Source organism: Oratosquilla oratoria, chromosome 34 (assembly GCF_046742065.1).
Source record: "Oratosquilla oratoria isolate Oo_2021 chromosome 34, ASM4674206v1, whole genome shotgun sequence".
NCBI classification, from domain to species: domain Eukaryota; kingdom Metazoa; phylum Arthropoda; class Malacostraca; order Stomatopoda; family Squillidae; genus Oratosquilla; species Oratosquilla oratoria.
Genome location: NC_134810.1, coordinates 41387790 through 41406741, shown reverse-complemented (window position 1 = coordinate 41406741; position 18952 = coordinate 41387790). Strand labels below are relative to the sequence as shown.

General features: G+C 45.0%; 1 protein-coding gene across 2 annotated transcripts in view; it reads right to left on the bottom strand.

The window, feature by feature from the left end:
• Positions 1-18952, bottom strand: part of LOC143018230 (uncharacterized) — a 542359-nt gene that overhangs the window by 74776 nt on the left and 448631 nt on the right. Inside the window, exons 4-7 of one of the 2 annotated variants that reach the window (XM_076173475.1) lie at positions 17204-17270; positions 14918-15828; positions 5606-5758; positions 2386-2693 (exon numbers count right to left, since the gene is read on the bottom strand). In XM_076173475.1, coding sequence (XP_076029590.1) covers positions 2386-2693; positions 5606-5758; positions 14918-15828; positions 17204-17253 — 1422 coding nt within the window. In that variant the 5' untranslated portion in view covers positions 17254-17270. The remainder of the gene's footprint in view (positions 1-2385; positions 2694-5605; positions 5759-14917; positions 15829-17203; positions 17271-18952) is intronic. The other variant, XM_076173476.1, reaches the window with a different exon arrangement.

Genomic DNA, 18952 nt, shown 5'->3' with positions numbered 1-18952 from the left:
TCAATATACAATTACCTCTACTACTAAACGGTATTATTTCGCTGGGAGTAACTACTAGAAATGAAGGTGATATTTATGAGTTATGCAAAATCTGGGTCCGTTAGGCGCCATTACGTCAAGTCGCCGCGCGTGCATGCGGAGCATAATGTCGACAATTTGCAAAACGAGAAGAGCATAAGCACACACATTAAATCTCTCTCCAGACAAAGTACTGCAAATTGCATCTGCATATTAAGTCCACAAGTTGCATTCGTGGGAGTAAGCATTTGCAAATTGCAGAGCGGTATAACTGTTAACATGCAAAATAGGTTATTAATTTGAAATCGATAAGGCTTTCTCAGAAACTCAGAAAAAAACATCCCCGACACGCACGCGCGCGCACACACACACAAACACACATACCATGGTGTCTGAGCATCTTACTATTCTTTTGCCTACCATCTTACTATACTCGTAGTCCATGCGCTCCAAACAGTCCGTTCAAGTTGTGGTATACGTCGTAAGCCATGTTAAATCAACCTTACTACACGCCCCTTTCGTTCTTATTTTTCAGCTATATGTTATTTGATTTTTCCATATATTCTTTATATAGTAAAGGAACCTGTATAGTACAATAACCATCACTTTTATGGATTATAACATCGATCTGAATAATTTCTGACACGTGGCAACAGCGCTTTTTGCTCTCCCATGTTGCCACGCCGAGATGTCCCATGTGAGACAGGAACAGTGACGATCTGTTAATTGGTCAAATTGGCAGCGTCGCAATCAGGTGAATTCCCGCTTCTGCTCCACCTAGAACGGGCTCCTAGGAGTGCATGGGGTATAGTGGCTGTCTTGCTCTTACACTCCACCCAAATCTACTTGAGGATTATGCCCCACCCCTAATTTCTCCTTCGGTGCATTTGATTGGCGGGCGGTAGAGAAGAGAGAGCGTGATTGGTTCATGGTTATCCCCGCCCCTGCTGTCCACCAATCACAAACGGCCGAAGGGGAAAGGAGGCGTGGCTTAACTGAATAAAACCGCGTATCACCCAGAACTAAACATAAAATGTACGCATAGAAGAATACTTTAGAAGTTTTTCACGCAGAGGTTGGGATCAGGTTGATAAATCAGCCGAGGATTTATTCCTTTAACTGGGAGCGAAATGTTTTTGAATCCTGAGAGCTTTTAGGACAATAAATAAATAAATAAATACAAATAAATAAAAGCCATCCTGACGATTGCTTTGTACGTTTGGAAACTACAACTTAACTAATTTCATTAGCTACACTTAGAAAAATTACCAGTTGATTCTACACATATGCCAGTAATATACTAGAAAACTAGGTAAACTTCTACTTTCTAATGACGAAAGGTACGTTCTCTAGATCCTTACACTACCTGGGAAGGGAAAAGGAAAGTATAAAGCTGAAGGAAATCGTCTGACGCTGACTTAAACACGACACAGGTCGCAAGGTCCAGCGAGTAAAAATAGATAAATAAAAAAAAAAAAAAAGTATTATTACTCTGTCTTATGTCTTCATAATGATTGTCACAAAGCGATTCATTCAACCATTAGATGTACCCTTTCCGTTCTAAAGTATACAGACAGCCCTCCACTTACGAACCTTCGCTTTACGAACTTTCAGAGCATACGAACGAAGCGTCAAGCCTTCTTTATTCCAGTTTTAACCCATCAAACTCCGATGACAAGATGTCTTGTCATTTGGTCAAATAAAACAAAAAATCATAAAACACCAAAAATGTTTGATGATCAAACACCAGAAAAATATGACGTCAGTCTTCGGAGTTGAATGGGTTAATGTTACGGAATCTAGCATTAAAGTATTGGTATTACATTTTACTTTTTATGTATTATTAGCAATGTGTTTTAGAATAAGAAAGCATGTGTTGACTTAATACCAAACTTCTTTATGCATATAGGGATTGCCCTTAAGATTATGTTGAATAACGACTTAAGAACGTTTCGGGTTACGAACGGCCGAACGGATCGTCACTCGTTCGTAAGTTGAGGAATGCCTGTACTTTTTTTTTCTTTATCTTATTCTGGCTAACGCTAAGCGTTTTTATTCATTTGAGGAAAATCCCATCCTGACAGTCTACAACTAGGCAGGATAAATGAATAAATAATTAACCAAGTAAATACATAAACAGATTAATTAGGCAAAACAGAACAATAAATGAAGAAAGGAAAATAAAAAGAACGAATTATCAGTAATAAACACATAAATGTTCTTAAATGAAAGGCAAAACTAAATGAATGTAAATAAGTAAAAACCAAGAAACAGATACGTTCAAACGGGGATAAAGTACAGAATCCTGTCAACACAGCGCGGCTGGTCCCAGCCATCCCTGTGTCGACCGCCACCACCCTGACTAACCTGGAGATCGCTGAACTGGTGCTGCCGGTGGAAGACGGCGCCGGCGATGAGGAGCGAGAACCCGGTCAGGATGCCGGCTACGAAGACGGCTTGCGCAGCCACGAAGCACACTTCGTTGCACCTTTGGCACCTCGAGAGCCATTCCTCTCCGCCCGTGGTGCCCACCACGCCGCCTGATCGAAGCCCCGCAGCGCTGCCGCCCCCAGGACCCACCAGGACCATCCCTGGAGGGGCCCCACCGGGAGCTCCTCCACCTCCTCCTGCGCTCGTGCCTGTAGACCACTGGGTCGACGTGGCTGTGTTGGAAGCTAAGGAGATAAGGAATAGGTCAAATGTCCTCTCATACTCGTCTAGTCCCGCCTGGGGAACAGTTTAATGTATCAGCATGAAACATTGATATCTTATATTAGTGGATTAAAACATATTTATCAAAAACTAGAAAGCGTTTTTTTTTCTTATAGCTTAATAAAGTCCTGCCCTCTACTTACGAGACAGCCAATCAGGCTTCGAGTTCCAGGTGGGCGGAGGTTCATTGGCATATCGAAAGTATATAGTGATGCTTTAGTATAGATATCACATCCATTCACAAGCTTTCCCTCATTCCTCCCCTACCCCCATCTCCCCCACCCATCCTTGACGTTGTTAAGTAGCAACAAATCATGCAGAAGCGGTTACGACAACAAAAGACTCCGAGGAACAAAGGTGGTCATTTGCTCACAAGTAGGACATTTCTCCCGGCCCTTTGCGATTCCTTCCCCAACGCTCCAATCTCCCCACCTATCCTTGACGCTGTTTAGAGGCAACAAATCATGCAGAAGCGGTTACAACAACAAAAGATTCCGAGGAACAACATCAAAGGCGGTCATTTGCTCACAAGTAGGACATTTCCCTCACCCCTTTGTGTCGTAAGGGACGTTGCCGCGTGTTAAAATGGTCATTCGTGTGTCACATGTGACATGATGATTGTGCAGGTGACAGGGAGGTGGAATAATATGTGGAGAGAACCACGTGTCTGGTGGAAAAGGAGGATGGATTGTGTGAAGTGGAGCAACAAGTGTATACTCAAGGATGAGCAAATTACATGCAAGGGAGCGGTACAGTCAGAAACAAAAGTCTTAGCCCACTTCACAGATTCCACTCAACATATAACAACATTCCTTGTCCCTGGGCATTCAGCATATTCCTCTAAAAAATACTCTACACTGTATAGAATATATTGTGCAAAGAATATATAAGATAAAGAGCAAGAATCGTTGTATATGCAAAGCGGTTTCCATAGAATGATTAATGACTTTTGGTCATCATTGTCCCACACGCGGTATCTCATTAACGCAATAACGGTGTATGCCATCCCCTAGCCTCTGTGTGGGCAGTCTGCCAATGCCGTGACGCAGCACAGAGTAAAGGCAGATTTCCTGTTATTGAATTGATATACAGTTTGAATTTCTCACCTGGGTTCCAAGTGTACTACCTCAGTATTTTAAGTGAGGGAGAAGTTCAAACTGTACTTCGATTCAGCAACAGGAAGTCTGCCTTTGCGTTGAGCTGTGTTGCCTGTGTTTTATTTGGTACTAAGGCTAAAGAGGCGGCTGGAGGGTGCTACCGTATGTGTGAGGGCTATAATGTATGAGAGGCTGAGTGAGAGAAGGTGTCAGCACATGAGTGGGTGTCCCTCACATACTGAAGGGAGTCACTCAAGTAGTGAGTGTTGTTAATCTTATGGGACATGGCGTGCTGTAGATAGCATGCCAGTCTGCATAAACACGGCAAAGGAAACATAGACTGGAAGTGAAGCGTTTATTCCTGACGTTTCGTCTATTGGCTTTCTCAAAGGAATGCAAAGGAAACATGGACAAGAAGTGAGGCGTTTATTCCTGAGAAAGTCAATAGACGAAACGTCAGGTGTAAACGCTTCAATTCCAGTCCATGTTTCCTTTGCCGCGTTTATGCAACTTGTTCACATGGATTTTCAGAATGCCAATCTCTTGACTTGATACCCACTGGAACTCAAGGTGGACACTTGGGCAATCTGGAGAGATTGATACCTGTTCAAGGAGTGGCGTTTGTGAATAGGGGGCGTTCCTCGAGATTCACGTTGATGGGTCTCATTTGTTTTTAGAAGATTTATAAACGCTGGTGTCCAGTGCCTCAGCATCCGGGGTCATGGAAGATGACTCCATGTCATATGTGCCACGTGCCATAAGCATAGGTGTGCCAGGTCAGGCACTAGCAAACAAGGACAGCCCCTACTTGGAGCAACCCAGAAGCCAAGACGTGCCACTTGGATCACACCGTCTTCATCGTCCAGACACTTACATTAATCTCCTGCGTGATTCCGCACGTGAAGGCTATGACCACACCTCTCAGGTCACGTTCGAGGAACTACGGGGGTCTTAAGACGACTGAAACAACGTGTGGGTTGCCAAGTATCATTGACGAAAGGGACATGAAGGAACCTGGTGTTGTCCCGTTTCTTCATACCGAGGAACTCCGTCACTAAGAACATTTCATCAAGCGACTTGGAGTGGGAGCTAAGAAGACTCTCTTCGACCACACCCCCGTACCTCCCCATTCTCCCTCTCCCTCCCATCCTCTCTTCAATCGGCAGACTCCCCCACTAGACCCGAACTAATAAGGACCCAGCAATCAGCGATTGCCTTTCCCGAGGGGAAGAGGTGCGACTAATCAACAAGTAATTTAAAGCTTACCTTCCAAGTCTCCCCCTCTTCCCCCTACATACATCCACCTCTACCACCTCTTCCTCTTCCTCCTCCTCCTCCTCCTCTTTCTATTCGTTCTTCGCGCCATTATGTCACTCGCAAACTCTTCATTGATTTACCCCTTCCTCCTCCTCCTCACCCCTTTTCCCTCCTCTCTTCTTCTTTGTCCATTCCATAGATGCTCGTCCGTTTTATGTGTTCGACTTCATTATTCCCCCTCCTCCACCTTCCCATCCACTCCCTCCTCATCTCCTTCCCTATCTACCCATTCTCCCCTTCTGTCCACGTCCTCTCCTCCCTTATCCCAATACCAACACCATTCCTGATCCCCATTTACATACCCCCCACCCCACTTTAATCCTCCTCTATAGTCTCCCTCCGTCCCACCCAAACCTGACAGGAATTGGAGGATCCCTCTCCCCAACCCCCGCTCCCTATCTCCCTCTTCGCCCGTCTTCTCTTCCTCTCTCCCCCGAACTACCTCATGACCAGCTACTTACCTCCTCCTCCTCCTCCTCCGCTGTTGGAGGTGTTGCCCCCCCAGCTGATCCCGCCTCCCGTGCTCGACGCCTTGCCGCTCGAGCTCACGCCCCCGCCGCCGCCGCCTCCAGAGACGGCGGCGGCGTTAGTAAGGGCACCGGGGCCGACGGAACCTGTCAGCGATGGAGCAATTAGCACGTCTGATTGGCCACTTGTTCGGCGGGCAGGCCGAAGCAGGCCGAGGAAGGCCGTGAAGGCCAGGCACAAAGGAGGAAAGAGGGTGAAGGAGAGAGAAAGGAAGGACGGAAGGGAGATATGAAGGAAGGTGGAAAAGATGGAAGGTAAGGAGGTGGAAAAGGAGGATGAGGAATATGTATGGAAGATCGGGAGGAGAGGATGAGGAGGGTTAGCAGGGCGGGGCGTGAAGAAGGAAGAGAGGACGGAAGGAAGACATGAAGGATGGGAAGGAGGAGGAGGAGGAGGATGTATGGAAGAAGGGGAGGAGGAGAGGAGAGGAGAGGAGGACTGCGCTTCCAGATCTCCACCGGGGAGGAGAGTTGTCTCCAGGATGTATTGCCTCCGGGGAATCAACGGCTCCAGTTTAGCGCCTGGGAAATGACCAACAGGGGAAATGATCACGGTGGCTTTGAAGAAGAAATGAAGGACGGGTCGCGCTTGGGAAATGACCAACAGGGGAAATGATCACGGTGGCTTTGGAGATGAAATGAAAGACAGGTCGCGCTTGGGAAATGAGCAACAAGGGAAATGATCTCGGTGGCTTTGGAGAAAATGAAGGACGGGTCGCGCTTGGGAAATGACCAACAGGGGAAATGATCCTTGTGGCTTTGGAGAAAATGAAGGACGGGTCGCGCATGGGAAATGACCAACAGGGGAAATGATCCTAGTGGCTTTGAAGAAGTGAAGGACGGGTCGCGCATGGGAAATGACCAACAGGGGAAATGATCCCGGTGGCTTTGAAGAAATGAAGGACAGGTCGCGTCTGGGAAATGACAAACTGGGGAAATGATTACGGTGGCTCTGAGGAAAATGAAGGACGGGTCGCGCCGGGGAAATGACCAACAGGAGAAATTATCCGAGTGGCTTTGGAGGAGAAAATGAAGGACGGGTCGCGGCTGGAAAATGACCAACAGGGGAAATGATCCCGGTGGCTCATGAGAAAATGAAGTACGGGTCGCGCCGGGGAAATGAGCAACCGGGACGCGTTGCTCCTGGGAAATGATTCCGGTTGCTTTGGAGGGAAATGAAGGGCTGGGATGCAATTCTTTCCGGGAGATGAAAAGTCGGGGTAGTGTCATCTGGTGACCGGAAATGAAATGATGGGTCGTTGTGGTTCTGGAAAATGAAGGAGTAAGATGTGTTCCTGTCAGAAATGAACATCTTAATGCGATTAAGTGAAATGAAGACGTGTTCGTTCAGTGAAATGAGAAGGCAGGTCAAGTCATTTTTCGAGAAATGAGTGTCCAGATCAGGTTCCTACGAGGAAATGAGCAGCTGGATCATGTCACTCTGAGGAAATGAGAATGTGTAGTAACTGCCATGAAAGATGAGGTAATTTCTAAGGAAATGACCTACGTTTCATTTCCATTTTCAAAAGGAACAAAAGAATCTCCAACTGCTCTCGGGGAAATGAAATTCTGGGGCCAGAGCAATGAGGATCCGGGTCGATTCTACTTCAGGGAAATGATCAGGTCAATTCTTTTCCTTCAGGGAAATGAGTAAAAACAAGGTAGAGGTTTCTTGAAGGAAATGAAAGCTCTGGGTCATGTTCCTTCGAGGAGTGTTTGGACAGGGAAATGAAGGATTTTGGTCGTGATTATTCCGGGGAAATGAGTCGGTGGATCCGGACTGTCGCAAGGTTGAGGTCCGGGTGGATGACAGAGCCGGAAGAAGAAGAAGAAGAAGAAGAAGAAGAAGAAGAAGAAGGAGGAAGAAGAAAGAAGTAAAAGTAAAAGAAAAAGAAGGGAAAAAGAAGAGGGAGAAGAAGGGAAAGAAGACGAAGAAAATGAGGAAGAAAAAAGTCAAAGCAGAAGAAAAATAAAAGAAAAAGAAGAAGTAAAAGAAGAAAAAGAAGCAGCAGAAGAAGAAAAAGAAGAAGAAGAAGAAGAAGAAGGGGAAGAAGAAGGGGAAAAGAAGAGGAAGAAGAAGGGAAAGAAGAAGGGGACGATGAAGAAAATGAGGAAGAAGAAAGTAAAAGAAGCAGAAGAAAAAGAAAAAGAAGAAGAAAGGAAAATGAAGAGGAAGAAGAGAAAAAGACGAAGAAGAAACAGGAGAAGAAGAAAAAGAAGAAGAAGAAGAAGGAAAAGAAGCAGGCAAACAGGAAAAGGAAGAGAAAGAAGAAAGTAAAAGAAGAAGAATGCGAAGAAGAAGAAGAAAAAGAGAAAGAAGAAGAGAAAGAAGAAGAAGAAAGAAATTATTGGTTGAAGTGACTTCCGGGCAGAAAAAGATAAGGTCACTTTATCCAGAGATAACGGGGTATCACAATCCGTGGAAAGGACCGGCCACGGTATTTTACTGGAAGGAAGAACCCTATACAGAAAATAAGATCTTATGCTGCTTTCGGTGAATGAATAAAGAGCATATGCTGCTCCTCCCGGAAGAGAAGCATACTTGGTCTCAACTGTGTCTGGGCGATAAGGAGATGAAAAAAAAAAAAAAAAAAAAATTGTGTGTGTGTGTGTGTGTGTGTGTTCCGGTAGTTCCGGACGCTACCCGGAAGCCGTGACGTCCCCGGTAGACAACCTGTACCCAAACCGGTTTGTCAAACCGCGGACGAGTCACCCAGAACTAATGTCCGGATTCCTCTCTCTCTCTCTGTTGTTATCTTCCTCGTCGATGTCAATATGGTGGTTATTAATCAATTTTGGTGATAATTATGGTGGTAGTGATGGTGGTGGTTATACTGGTGGTGGTGGTAGTGGTGGTAGTGGTGGTAGTGGTGTTGATAACACTGACGGTGGTAGTGGTGGTGGTAGTTATACTAGTGAGACAACGTTACTGGTGGCAGTATGGGAGGTGCTACTTGTGGTGATAGTTGTTGTTGGTGGTAGTGGTGAAAGCGGTGGGTGAAGGTGTGAGTGGTGTTAAAAGGGACAGAATTGATGGTGTTGATGGTGGAAATAATTATATCTGTGGTGGACGGAATAATAAAACTGAGGGCAATTAAGTGACGACTGTATTTTTGTTGTTGCTGTTGTTCTTCTTCTTGTCGTTTATGTTGTTATTTTGTTGTTAATGTTCTTGTTGTCGTTTGTTCTTGTTCTTAATGCCGTTTATGTTGTTGTTTTGTTATTGTCCTTGTTGTCGTTTATGTTCTTGTTGTTCTTGTTCTTATTGTAGTTTAAGTTGTTGTTACTGTTGTTCTTGTTGGTGGTGGTCATGGTTTTGGTGTAAGTGTTGGTACAACGGTGTTCCGGATGGTGATTAACACAACGAGCACAATCCGCCTGGGTGCAAAAGGCGGTTCAACTAGTTAGGGGTAAGCTTAGATGCAAGATCTCTGTTTATCAAGGTTACACAGCTGGGCGGGTTCATAACACTGACTGGAATCAAGGTTCGAAGCGTTTTGCAAGAGCTTCGAAGCAGGTTTCGGTAACACATCCAAATGCTTCATGAGCAGCAAGGTTCAAAGCCAGGTAGGGATTACAGGTTTCAAAAAACGGGTTTTTTAGAGACAAGATTCAAAGCAGGGTTAATAAACATTAGGAAAAAATGGGTTAAGCTGTAAAAAAAAATGTACGTATAAAAATAAAATACGGGACTGCGACATGACACTGCATTGGTTTGAGCAACGAAAGAAATTGCAGTTCTTTGGGGTCGTGCTAATTATTGGCAGGAATTAATTGCACATGGGAGACAATGGGTAGCTTGAGTAGAAGCTTGACACATACATTCTAAAATGCAAGAACTTTTGACGAATATTCTCAGCAATAAAGTGAGAACTATAAATGTACATATATATAAAAAATACAAAAACCACACGTACCTTTAGTTTCCATATTCCAGTGGGAAAAATGTGATATTAGGACAATGACTACTTTTGCCTTTATTTACCTTTATGTATCTACCTTCCTTTCTCCTCTTCCTCTTCTTCTCATTCCCACCCTTCCTCTTCCTCTTCCCCCTCCTTCTCTTCATTCCCATCCTTCCTCTTCCTCCTCTTTCTCTTCTTCTCATTCTCTTCTCTCTTCCTCCTCCTTCTCTTCATTCCCACCCTTCCTCTTCCTCTTCCTCCTTCTCTTCATTCCCACCCTTCCTCTTCCTCCTCATTCTCTTCATCTCATTCCCATCCTTCCTCTTCCTCCTCCTCTTCATTTCATTCCCATCCTTCCTCTTCCTCCTCCTCTTCTCATTCCCACCCTTCCTCTTCCTCCTCTTTCTCTTCTTCTCATCCCCACCCTTCCTCTTCCTCCTCTTCTCATCCCCACTCTTCTCATCCCCACCCTTCCTCTTCCTCTTCTTCTCATTCCCACCCTTCCTCTTCCTCCTCTTCTTCTCATTCCTCCTTTCCCCTTTCTCCTCTTCTCATTCCCACCCTTTCTCTTCCTTTTCTTCCTCCTCTTCTCATTCCCACATTTCCTCTTCCTCCTCTTCTCCTCATTCTCTTGTTCCTATTTCCTTTCTGCATCTTTCGTACCTGATTTGCAACAGCTGTCTTTCCTTCTCCACTTTTTTTCAAAAACACATTTACATCGTCCAGTCTCCTGTTTCTTTCTTTTGTTCTCATCTCATTCCTCCAAGGCCTCCCAACCTTGATTCGCTCATTATATGATTCATCAATTTGTACAATATCCAAATCACATCCTCTTACATATCCACATTCTTCTTAAATACTCCTCAGATACATCCTTATGCGTACATACTGTACATACATTTATCCATACATACATAATATTCATATATACATTTATACATACATATACATACATATATAATATAGATACATAACATACATTCATGCATACAGACATTTATACACACATACATAATAACCATACATAATGTGCATACTTAACATACATACATTCATGTATAACATACATTCATACATAATATACACACATACATGCATACATACACACGCATTTTAGGATTTTTGTTTTTCTCAAATAATGAAATAAAAAATATCTAGGCACACATATAAAGTAAACAATGCGTATACAATATATTCATACAAGCAAACACAGGGTCCTTATACATGTTGTGTATTCGTTCAACCACGCATGTGTAAAATACTTTCACAAATACGTATATCAATACATGTACGGCACAGCAGTATATACTACAGTATAAATTCATCACTTTGACTCGATGGCAATCCTATATTTCTATTCTGGCGAACGGTACGTGAGGGAAGAGGGAAGGAGAGGGAAGAGGGGAGAGTGAAGAGGGGAGAGAGAAAGGGAAGAGGGGAAAGGAAAGAGGGAAGAGGAGAGAGGGGAGAGGAAAGAGGGGAGAGGAGAGAGGGAAGAGGGGAAAGGGAAGAGGGGAGAGGGAGGAGGGGAGAGGGGAGAGGGAAGAGGGGAAAGAGAAGCGGGGAGAGGAAAGAGGGGAGAGGAAAGAGGGGAGAGGGAAGAGGGGAGAAGAAAGAGGGAAGAGGGGAGAGGGAAGAGGGAAGAGGGGAGAGGGGAGAAGAAAGAGGGAAGAGGGGAGAGGGAAGAGGGGAGAGGGAAGAGGAGAGAGGGGAGAGCGGAGAGGGGAGAGGGAAGAGGGCAGAGGGGAGAGGAAAGAGGGGAGAGGGGACAGCGAAGAGGGGAAGAGGGGAAAGAGAAGCGGGGAGAGGAAAGAGGGGAGAGGAAAGAGGGGAGAGGAAAGAGGGAGGAGGGGAGAGGGGAGAGGGAAGAGGGGAAAGGGAAGAGGGGAGAGAGAGGAGGGAAGAGTGGAGAGGAAAGAGGGGAGAGGAAAGAGGAAATAGTGGAAAGAAAAGAGAAAAGAGGGGAGGGGAAGAGGGGAGAAGGATGAGGGGAGAGGAAAGAGGGGTGAGGGAAGAGTGGATAGGGAAGAGGGAAGACGGGAGAGGAAAGAGGGGAAGGTAGAAGAGAGGAGAGGGGAGAGGGAAGAGGGGAAAAGGGAGAGGAAAGAGTGGAGAGGGAAGAGGAAAGAGGGGAGAGGAAAGAGGGAAAAGGGGAGGGGAGAGGGAAGAGGGGGGAAGAGGAGAAAAGGAAGAGGGGAAAGGGAAGGGGAGAGGGAAGAGACGAAAGGGAAGAGGGGAGAGGGAAGAGGAAAGAGTGGAGAGGGAAGAGGTGAGAGGGAAGAGTGCGGAAGGAAGAGAGGGAGAGGGAAGAGGGGTTGGAGTGGTTCCCAATTAACCTAATAAAATCGTCTGGCGACAGCACGACTCGGTCGTGGAGTCGTCGACAGGTCGTGGTGGTGGAAGTCTTAATGAGAAGTCTCCCTGGCGACAGAGCACGACCAGGTTCGCTCGGCGCCACGAAGTCTGGCACCCGAGTTCGACCGTCGGAGCCAAATCGGGTTCGATGAGTTTACGTAGCGGCAGAATTGAAGCCAGATTAATGTACACAACGCCGCACTTCCGAGAAGAGGAGGAGGAGGAGGAGGAAGAGTTGGAGGAGGAGAGAGAGGAGGAGGAGGAGGGGAAAGAAGAGGAGGAGGAAAAAGAAGAAGAAGGGTATGAGGACGAAGTAGAGGAGAAAGAAGATGAGGAGAAGGAGGAGGAGGAGGGGGAGGAGGAGGAGGGGAGGAGGAAGAGGGGAAGGAGGAGGAGGAGAGAGAGGAGGAGGAGGAGAAAGAAGAGGAGGAGGAAAAAGAAGAAGAGGAAAATGAAGACGAAGTAGAGGGGAAGAAGAGGAGGAGGAAGAGGGGAAGGAGGAGGAGGAGGAAGAAGAAGATGAAGGGTATGAGGACCAATATGTAGTGGAGGAAAAAGAAGAAGGGGGAGGAGGATGAAGAAGAGAAGGAAGTAGAGATGGAGAAGGAAGTGGTGGAGGAAGAGGAAGAAGAGGAAGAGAGGGACGGGGAGGAAGAAAGGAAGAAGAAGAGAAGGAGGAGGAAGAGGGGGAGGGGAGAGATGAAGAGGAATAAGTAGAAGAGGAAGAAGAGGAAGAAGAAGAGGAAGAAGAAAAAGAAGAGGAGGAAGAAGAGGAATGAGTAGGAGAAGAAGAGGAAGAAGAAAAAGAAGAGTACACGTTTAAACACTTGACATCTTTAGACATACCCCCCCCCGCCAAAAATAAACAATATAAATAAAAAATAAACGAAATAATAATAAAACATAATTTAATAATAATAAATCAATCAATAAATCGGAGTATAGGTTCAAACACTCCAAGTGTCTTTAATCAGATTAGATCCTTTATTAGGATCCTGTTTCAGTGCACCAAATCTCGATCAAATCGGGCCACTTTATTGAATCTACTGCATCAAAACCTTCAATTCGGTGACACACTTTATGCATTAAGTTCTGGCGAAAGGGGCTATCACACCGGGGTATTTTTCCTCCGACACCCTACCTCCAACCCTTATTTGAAATAACTAAAATATGACCTCGCTTACAGAAATCTAGACTTCTCTAAGAACATTTTAGCAGTACGTTTAACATCCGTATAGGTTTAGAATCAGCTTTGCTATATATGACAGAAAGATCATTTGATTTTTGGAGATTTGAAAATTCAAATATTGTAACTGAAGTCGTTTTTACTCAAACGAACTCTCAACGGTCGACGCTGGTGAAGTTCCGTGGAAGCCCAGTGTGATAACCCGTGGAAGCCCAGTGTGACAACCCATGGAAGCCCAGTGTGATAACCCATGGAAGCCCAGAGTACTAACCCATGGAAGCCCAGTGTGATAACCCGTAGAAGCCCAGTGTGATAACCCGTGGAAGCCCAGTGTGATAACCCGTGGAAGCCCAGTGTGATAACCCGTGGAAGCCCAGTGTGATAACCCATGGAAGCCCAGTGTGATAACCCGTGGAAGCCCAGTGTGATAACCCATGGAAGCCCAGTGTGATAACCCATGGAAGCCCAGTGTGATAACCCGTGGAAGCCCAGTGTGATAACCCATGGAAGCCCAGTGTGATAACCCGTGGAAGCCCAATGTGATAACTCCTTGAGACCAGACGATCTTGTACAACTGAAGGGGAGTTTCGCCTTTAAGGGCTGTTATTGTATAAAAAGTCAACCGATAATCACCTTTCCGTACACATCAATAGTAAACGTTTCTGCTGAATATTTTGGTTTATCGTTTGTCAGAATAAATTATGTAAAAGTAGTCTATTTGGTACGTACGATGACGCTCTATGCATTTATTCATTTATAATTTTTTTGTTTTTTATTATTATTATTTCTTTTTAAAAAAGTTAGACATGTTTACTAGGGATGTTATCCCCACCCCATTACTTTCGCTTTCGTATCAACCAAACTATGTAAGTTTGGCTTAAAAAATAATAGATTAAAAAAAAACAATAATAAAATAAAAATCCCGCTATCGGTCCCTTTAGCTAAAGAAAAAAATCCCGCTATCAGTCCCTTTAGCGAGAAAAAAAAAAAAAAAAAAAAAAACGCCATCAGCCTCTTTGAATTTCTTCCACACCAACAGATCATTACACATCAATTTCGCGGCGACTTCATCCCAATGAAGGTCCTCCGTAAACACGAAGGTTCCCTTTGACCCTTTCAAAGAAGGGTCCTTAAATGACCGAGACCCCTTTTCGCCTCAAATGCTCTCCACAGATGAACAAAATACTCTGGCTTTGGCAGGAACGGAAATTAAATTATGTCATAATCTTAAAAGTCAATTGGTGATTTCAACACCTCAGACCCAGAGAGTAAGATAGTTATCTTCCAGTCTTTGGCCATCCAGGGAGAATTAATTCTTATTGAATCTCACGAGGGCCGCCACTCCACTCTCCCCACTCCCCCTCACTCTCCCTCCCCAGTTACTACTCCCCTTTTTGGTTCCTTACCTACTACTCTCATCCCCCAACGCGCCGCTAAACGATTTTATCAAAAAGGTCTCGCGGTGGAAGTTGACGATGTACAAGGTGAACTGTGCCAGGGCTCCCCCAGAAAACTTTTCATGCCTCAGTTTACTTTATGAATACAAAAACACGAGGAACTTAAAAGTGTGCGCTAGAATTATTGTATATGTCTAATTGGTTGCGTGAGAAAGCGTACAGGTGCGCGGAACGCATGCACGAACACACACATACGCACATACACACGAATGCGCACACACATACATATTTTTATAAACAACTAAACGAGAATAAGGGTAGTATCTTGTAGGGAAAAAACGATTAAAAATTAAAAGAAATTTTGTAAATCTTACTGCATCCGCAGACTGGCATGGCAACCTACCTGGCATATACCCAGCATGGACGATGGCGCCCGGGGGAGGAGCACCTGGCGCCCCGTGGGCGAGATGAGGCGCGTAGTACGGGTAGTGCTGCGCCTGGCACAGGGGCGTCGGTTCGACGCCCGGTCCGCCCACAGTGAAGATCGCCGGCGCTGTCCCGGGGGAGCTTGGAGACGTCCAGAGGGCCTTCGGATCCATCCAGGGTTTCTGTATTCCCGTGTGCACAACCACGGGTTGGTGTGGTCCCCCCTGGGACACCTGGGGCTGGGGGGCCTGCAGGTGGGGGTTGTGGTGTCCGGGGGGGCAGAGGAGAGTCTGCGGGAGGGGCTGCTGACCGGCGGTGGTCATTTGGTGGGACACGGGGACACCGTGGTGCTGACCAATAACTCCACCTCCAGGGACAGAGGTGATGGGTTGCGCCTGAGGAGGCGCGCAGGTGGGCAGGTGCGCCGTGGAGGAGGTTGAGGAAGAGGCGTGGCTGGAGGCACCGCTGCTCGGGGTGGCAAAAGGCCGCGGAGGCGCCACGGCCACCTGCTGCTGCACCTTCTGCTGATGCTGAATCTGCTGCTGCATGGCGGCCAAGTCCGTCGCCACTGGGACAGCTCCAGCATAATGATGATGATGGTAATGCTGCTGCTGATGCTGCTGATGATGATGCTGCTGTTGCTGTTGTTGAAGTGCCACTGGCGGCGACGACGACGAAGTCACGACGATCACGCCGCCTTCTGCGTGCGCCTGGGCACAGAGCACCGCGTGCTTAGGTGTCCCGTCCACCGCCGCTTCGTGCCCACTACTCCCGTTCAGGGACGCGGGCGTGGGCGTGCTGTGCGAGGTCGTGGGCTGGCTGTGCACCGACGTGGCCCTCGAGGACGAGTTGCTGCTCTCGGTGACGTCATCAGAGACCCAAGGGTTTCTGTGAAGAGAGCGAGAACAGAGCCGATGTCAAACGCACTGTCAAGTCACAAGCAAAGAACCAAGAGAGGTGTGAACTCAAAACATTATGACAACAGATTAGCACTGTAGTGATCAGAATGTGATAATGTATTAACAATGTGTTAACGATATATACATATATATATGAGAGAGAGAGAGAGAGAGAGAGAGAGGGGGGGGGGAAAGGGACAGGGAGGGAGAGAAAGAGGGAGAGAGTGAAAGGGAGAGGGAGGGAGAGAAAGAGGGAGAGAAAGAGAAAGAGAGAGAGAGAGAGAGAGAGAGAGAGAGAGAGAGAGAGAGAGAGAGAGAGAGAGAGAGAGAGAGAGAGAGAGAGAGAGAGAGAGAGAGAGAGAGAGAGAGAGAGAGAGAGAGAGAGAGAGAGAGAGAACGATTCTCGGGCCCTTCCACAGATTTCCATGTCACTGTTTGAAAACAGTTGGATAAGAACATAAGAAATAAGAAGACTGCAAGAGGCCATAAAGCCTACACTAAGTAGTTCCATGTAAAAAGGCAGAAATACTGTCAAAGTTGATAGAGTGAGCTTTACAAAAGATTACAATGGAAGAGCATACCGACGGGAACCGAGTGTCAGCCACCCGGGGCTGCACCTCCAGATGGAGGCGAGGCTGTTGGCTTCTGAAGACGAAAGAAAAAAAAATGAAGAAATCGTCGAAGAATGAGAAGAATAAGAAAAAAATTAAGAAGACGAAGAAAGACGACGCAATTGAAGAAGTCGACGAAGAAAGAGAAGACGAAGAAAAAAATGAAAAAAGTCGACGAAGAAAAAAACAAACAAACGAAAAAGACAAAGGAAAAGACGACGCAATTGAAGAAGTCGACGAAGAAAGTGTGGACGAAGGAAAAAATGAAAGAAGTCGACGAAGAAAGAGAAGACGAAGAAATAATGAAGAAGACAAAAGAAAAAGACGACGCAATTGAAGAAGTAGAAGGCGAAGGAGACGACGACGACGATGACGACGATGACGACTAAATGCTCGACCTAAGGCATGGAAAGGAAACAGGACAGAAATGGTTTACCCATAGAGTGGTCAACAAATGGAACAGACTTAGTAACCATGTAGTTAGTAAGCGCTGAAACTATTTGTTGTTTTAAAAGAAGGTCAGATAACTTTATGGATGGGGATGACAGGTGGTAATGGATTCAGAACTGCCTAGTGTAGGCCTTATGGTCTCTTGCAGTCTCTTCCATTTAGTTGTTTTAAGAGAAGATGAGATAACTTTCTGGACAGGGATGACAGGTAGAGGTACGGGTCTGCCTAGTGTAGGCCTTATGGTCTCCTGCAGCCTCCTCAATTCTTATGTTCTTTGTGTTCTACAAAAGAAATATAACTTACCTGACGGGCGCCTTGAGGCAGGATTTAGTAGGGGGCGCTGTATTTGCCATGATCTCATACCTCACACCTGCAGAGAAAAAACAAACAAAAAACAAATAAACAAAGAGATAAATAAACGAATAAAGAGATAATAAATAGACATCAGTGTTACTTTTGGTATTTCTGGCGATACTACTTCTGTACCGTCGTCATATATTTTTGTCTTCAAGTGTCAGGGAGGAAATGATTCTGACTGACCATTTTGCATTACAGCTAGTTACACGAAAGCGAAATGAATTAAAACACTCTTCTTTGCGTTAATCTTTAGGCAACATACCAGTATTCGTGTTTAAGTAAATACATACGTATGTGTGCGTGTGTGTGTGTGTGTGTGTGTGTGTGTGTGTGTGTGTGTGTGTGTTTGACGCCGCGTATGTAGGCCTGCGTGCGTGCGTGCGTGTGCGTGCTGTATGAAATCTAGATCCACATAAACAGACAAATAGATCGTTACACGCATGTGAAATCGGAAATGCACACACATAAGATGTTCTCCAGCATATTATTATTAAAAAAAAAATAAATAAAAAAAATAAATGAGGGGCCAATCTCCTCGCCCCACTGAAAGTCGTCGATCCTTTGATTAGAAGAATATTTGGCCAAGACCATGAAGTGTGTGCTTGTCTCCACTTCCTTATATGGTCTGATGGAAGTTGACGCAGCCGAAGACCCCATGACGAAGAACTTCAACCGGCAAGTTTTTTTTTTTTTTTTTTTTTTTTTTTTTTTTTTTTTTTTTTTTTTTTTTTTTTTTTTTTTTTTTTTTTTAAATCCAATGGTCCTCAACTCTTCAGTCTCATTCCTTGGGTGCTTAGGTTCTCTGTCCTTATACTGAGCACTCAAACTCTCTTCGATAAATCGTCAGTCTTCTTGAAAGAAGAGTTCAATTGTTGATTTGACATTTTTTGTCTACGCCTTTGAAAGGCAGTTCTGTCTTCAATCTTTTTTTTTTTTTTAATTTGTGATAATATTTGTCCTTTGATACCTCTTCACTACATGAAGAAATAAAATAAGAAATATTTAATATGATAAATAGCCTTGCAATTGAAATGCGTCTTTCCTCCCAATTATTTCCGGAGTAAAAACGGTTACTTGTTATAGTCCGTATGATGCATTGACTGAATTTTTTATGGAATCAATTTTCCAGGGACTTTAGTGACTAGTGACGTCCCTACGGATCAGAGTCACTCGCCATTAGTTTATGATTGGAGACCATATTCCACTAAAAAAAAAAAAAAAAAAAAAAAAAAAAAAAAAAAGGTTGCCAGATGTACGATGCCACACAACTGATCATGTTTATGAGCTCCCCAAGGAAGGCAAAATGACCAAGAATCACTAATTGCAGTTCCTATCTAGATTTCAAGTTAATGTAATTCACTTTCCCACAGTCAATGGGGCTATATCTGCAGCCAGCAGGCCATAATCGTAAATTCAAAACGCATTACATTCAAAACGAAATATTAAGTCATTAAATTTGCGCTCCCCACTATAAAGATCGAGAGTAATTACTTATGATAAAAATGAAGTGCATGGAGGAGGAGGAGAGGGGGAGGAGGAGGAGGAGGAGGAGAAGGGGGAAGGAGGAGGAGGAGGAGGAGAAAAAGAAGGAGAATAAGAAAAAAGAAGAATATGAAGAAAAGAAAAAGAAGAAGAGAAGAAAATGAAGAAGAGAAGAAAATGAAGAAGAAAAGAAAAGAATAAATGAAGAAGAAA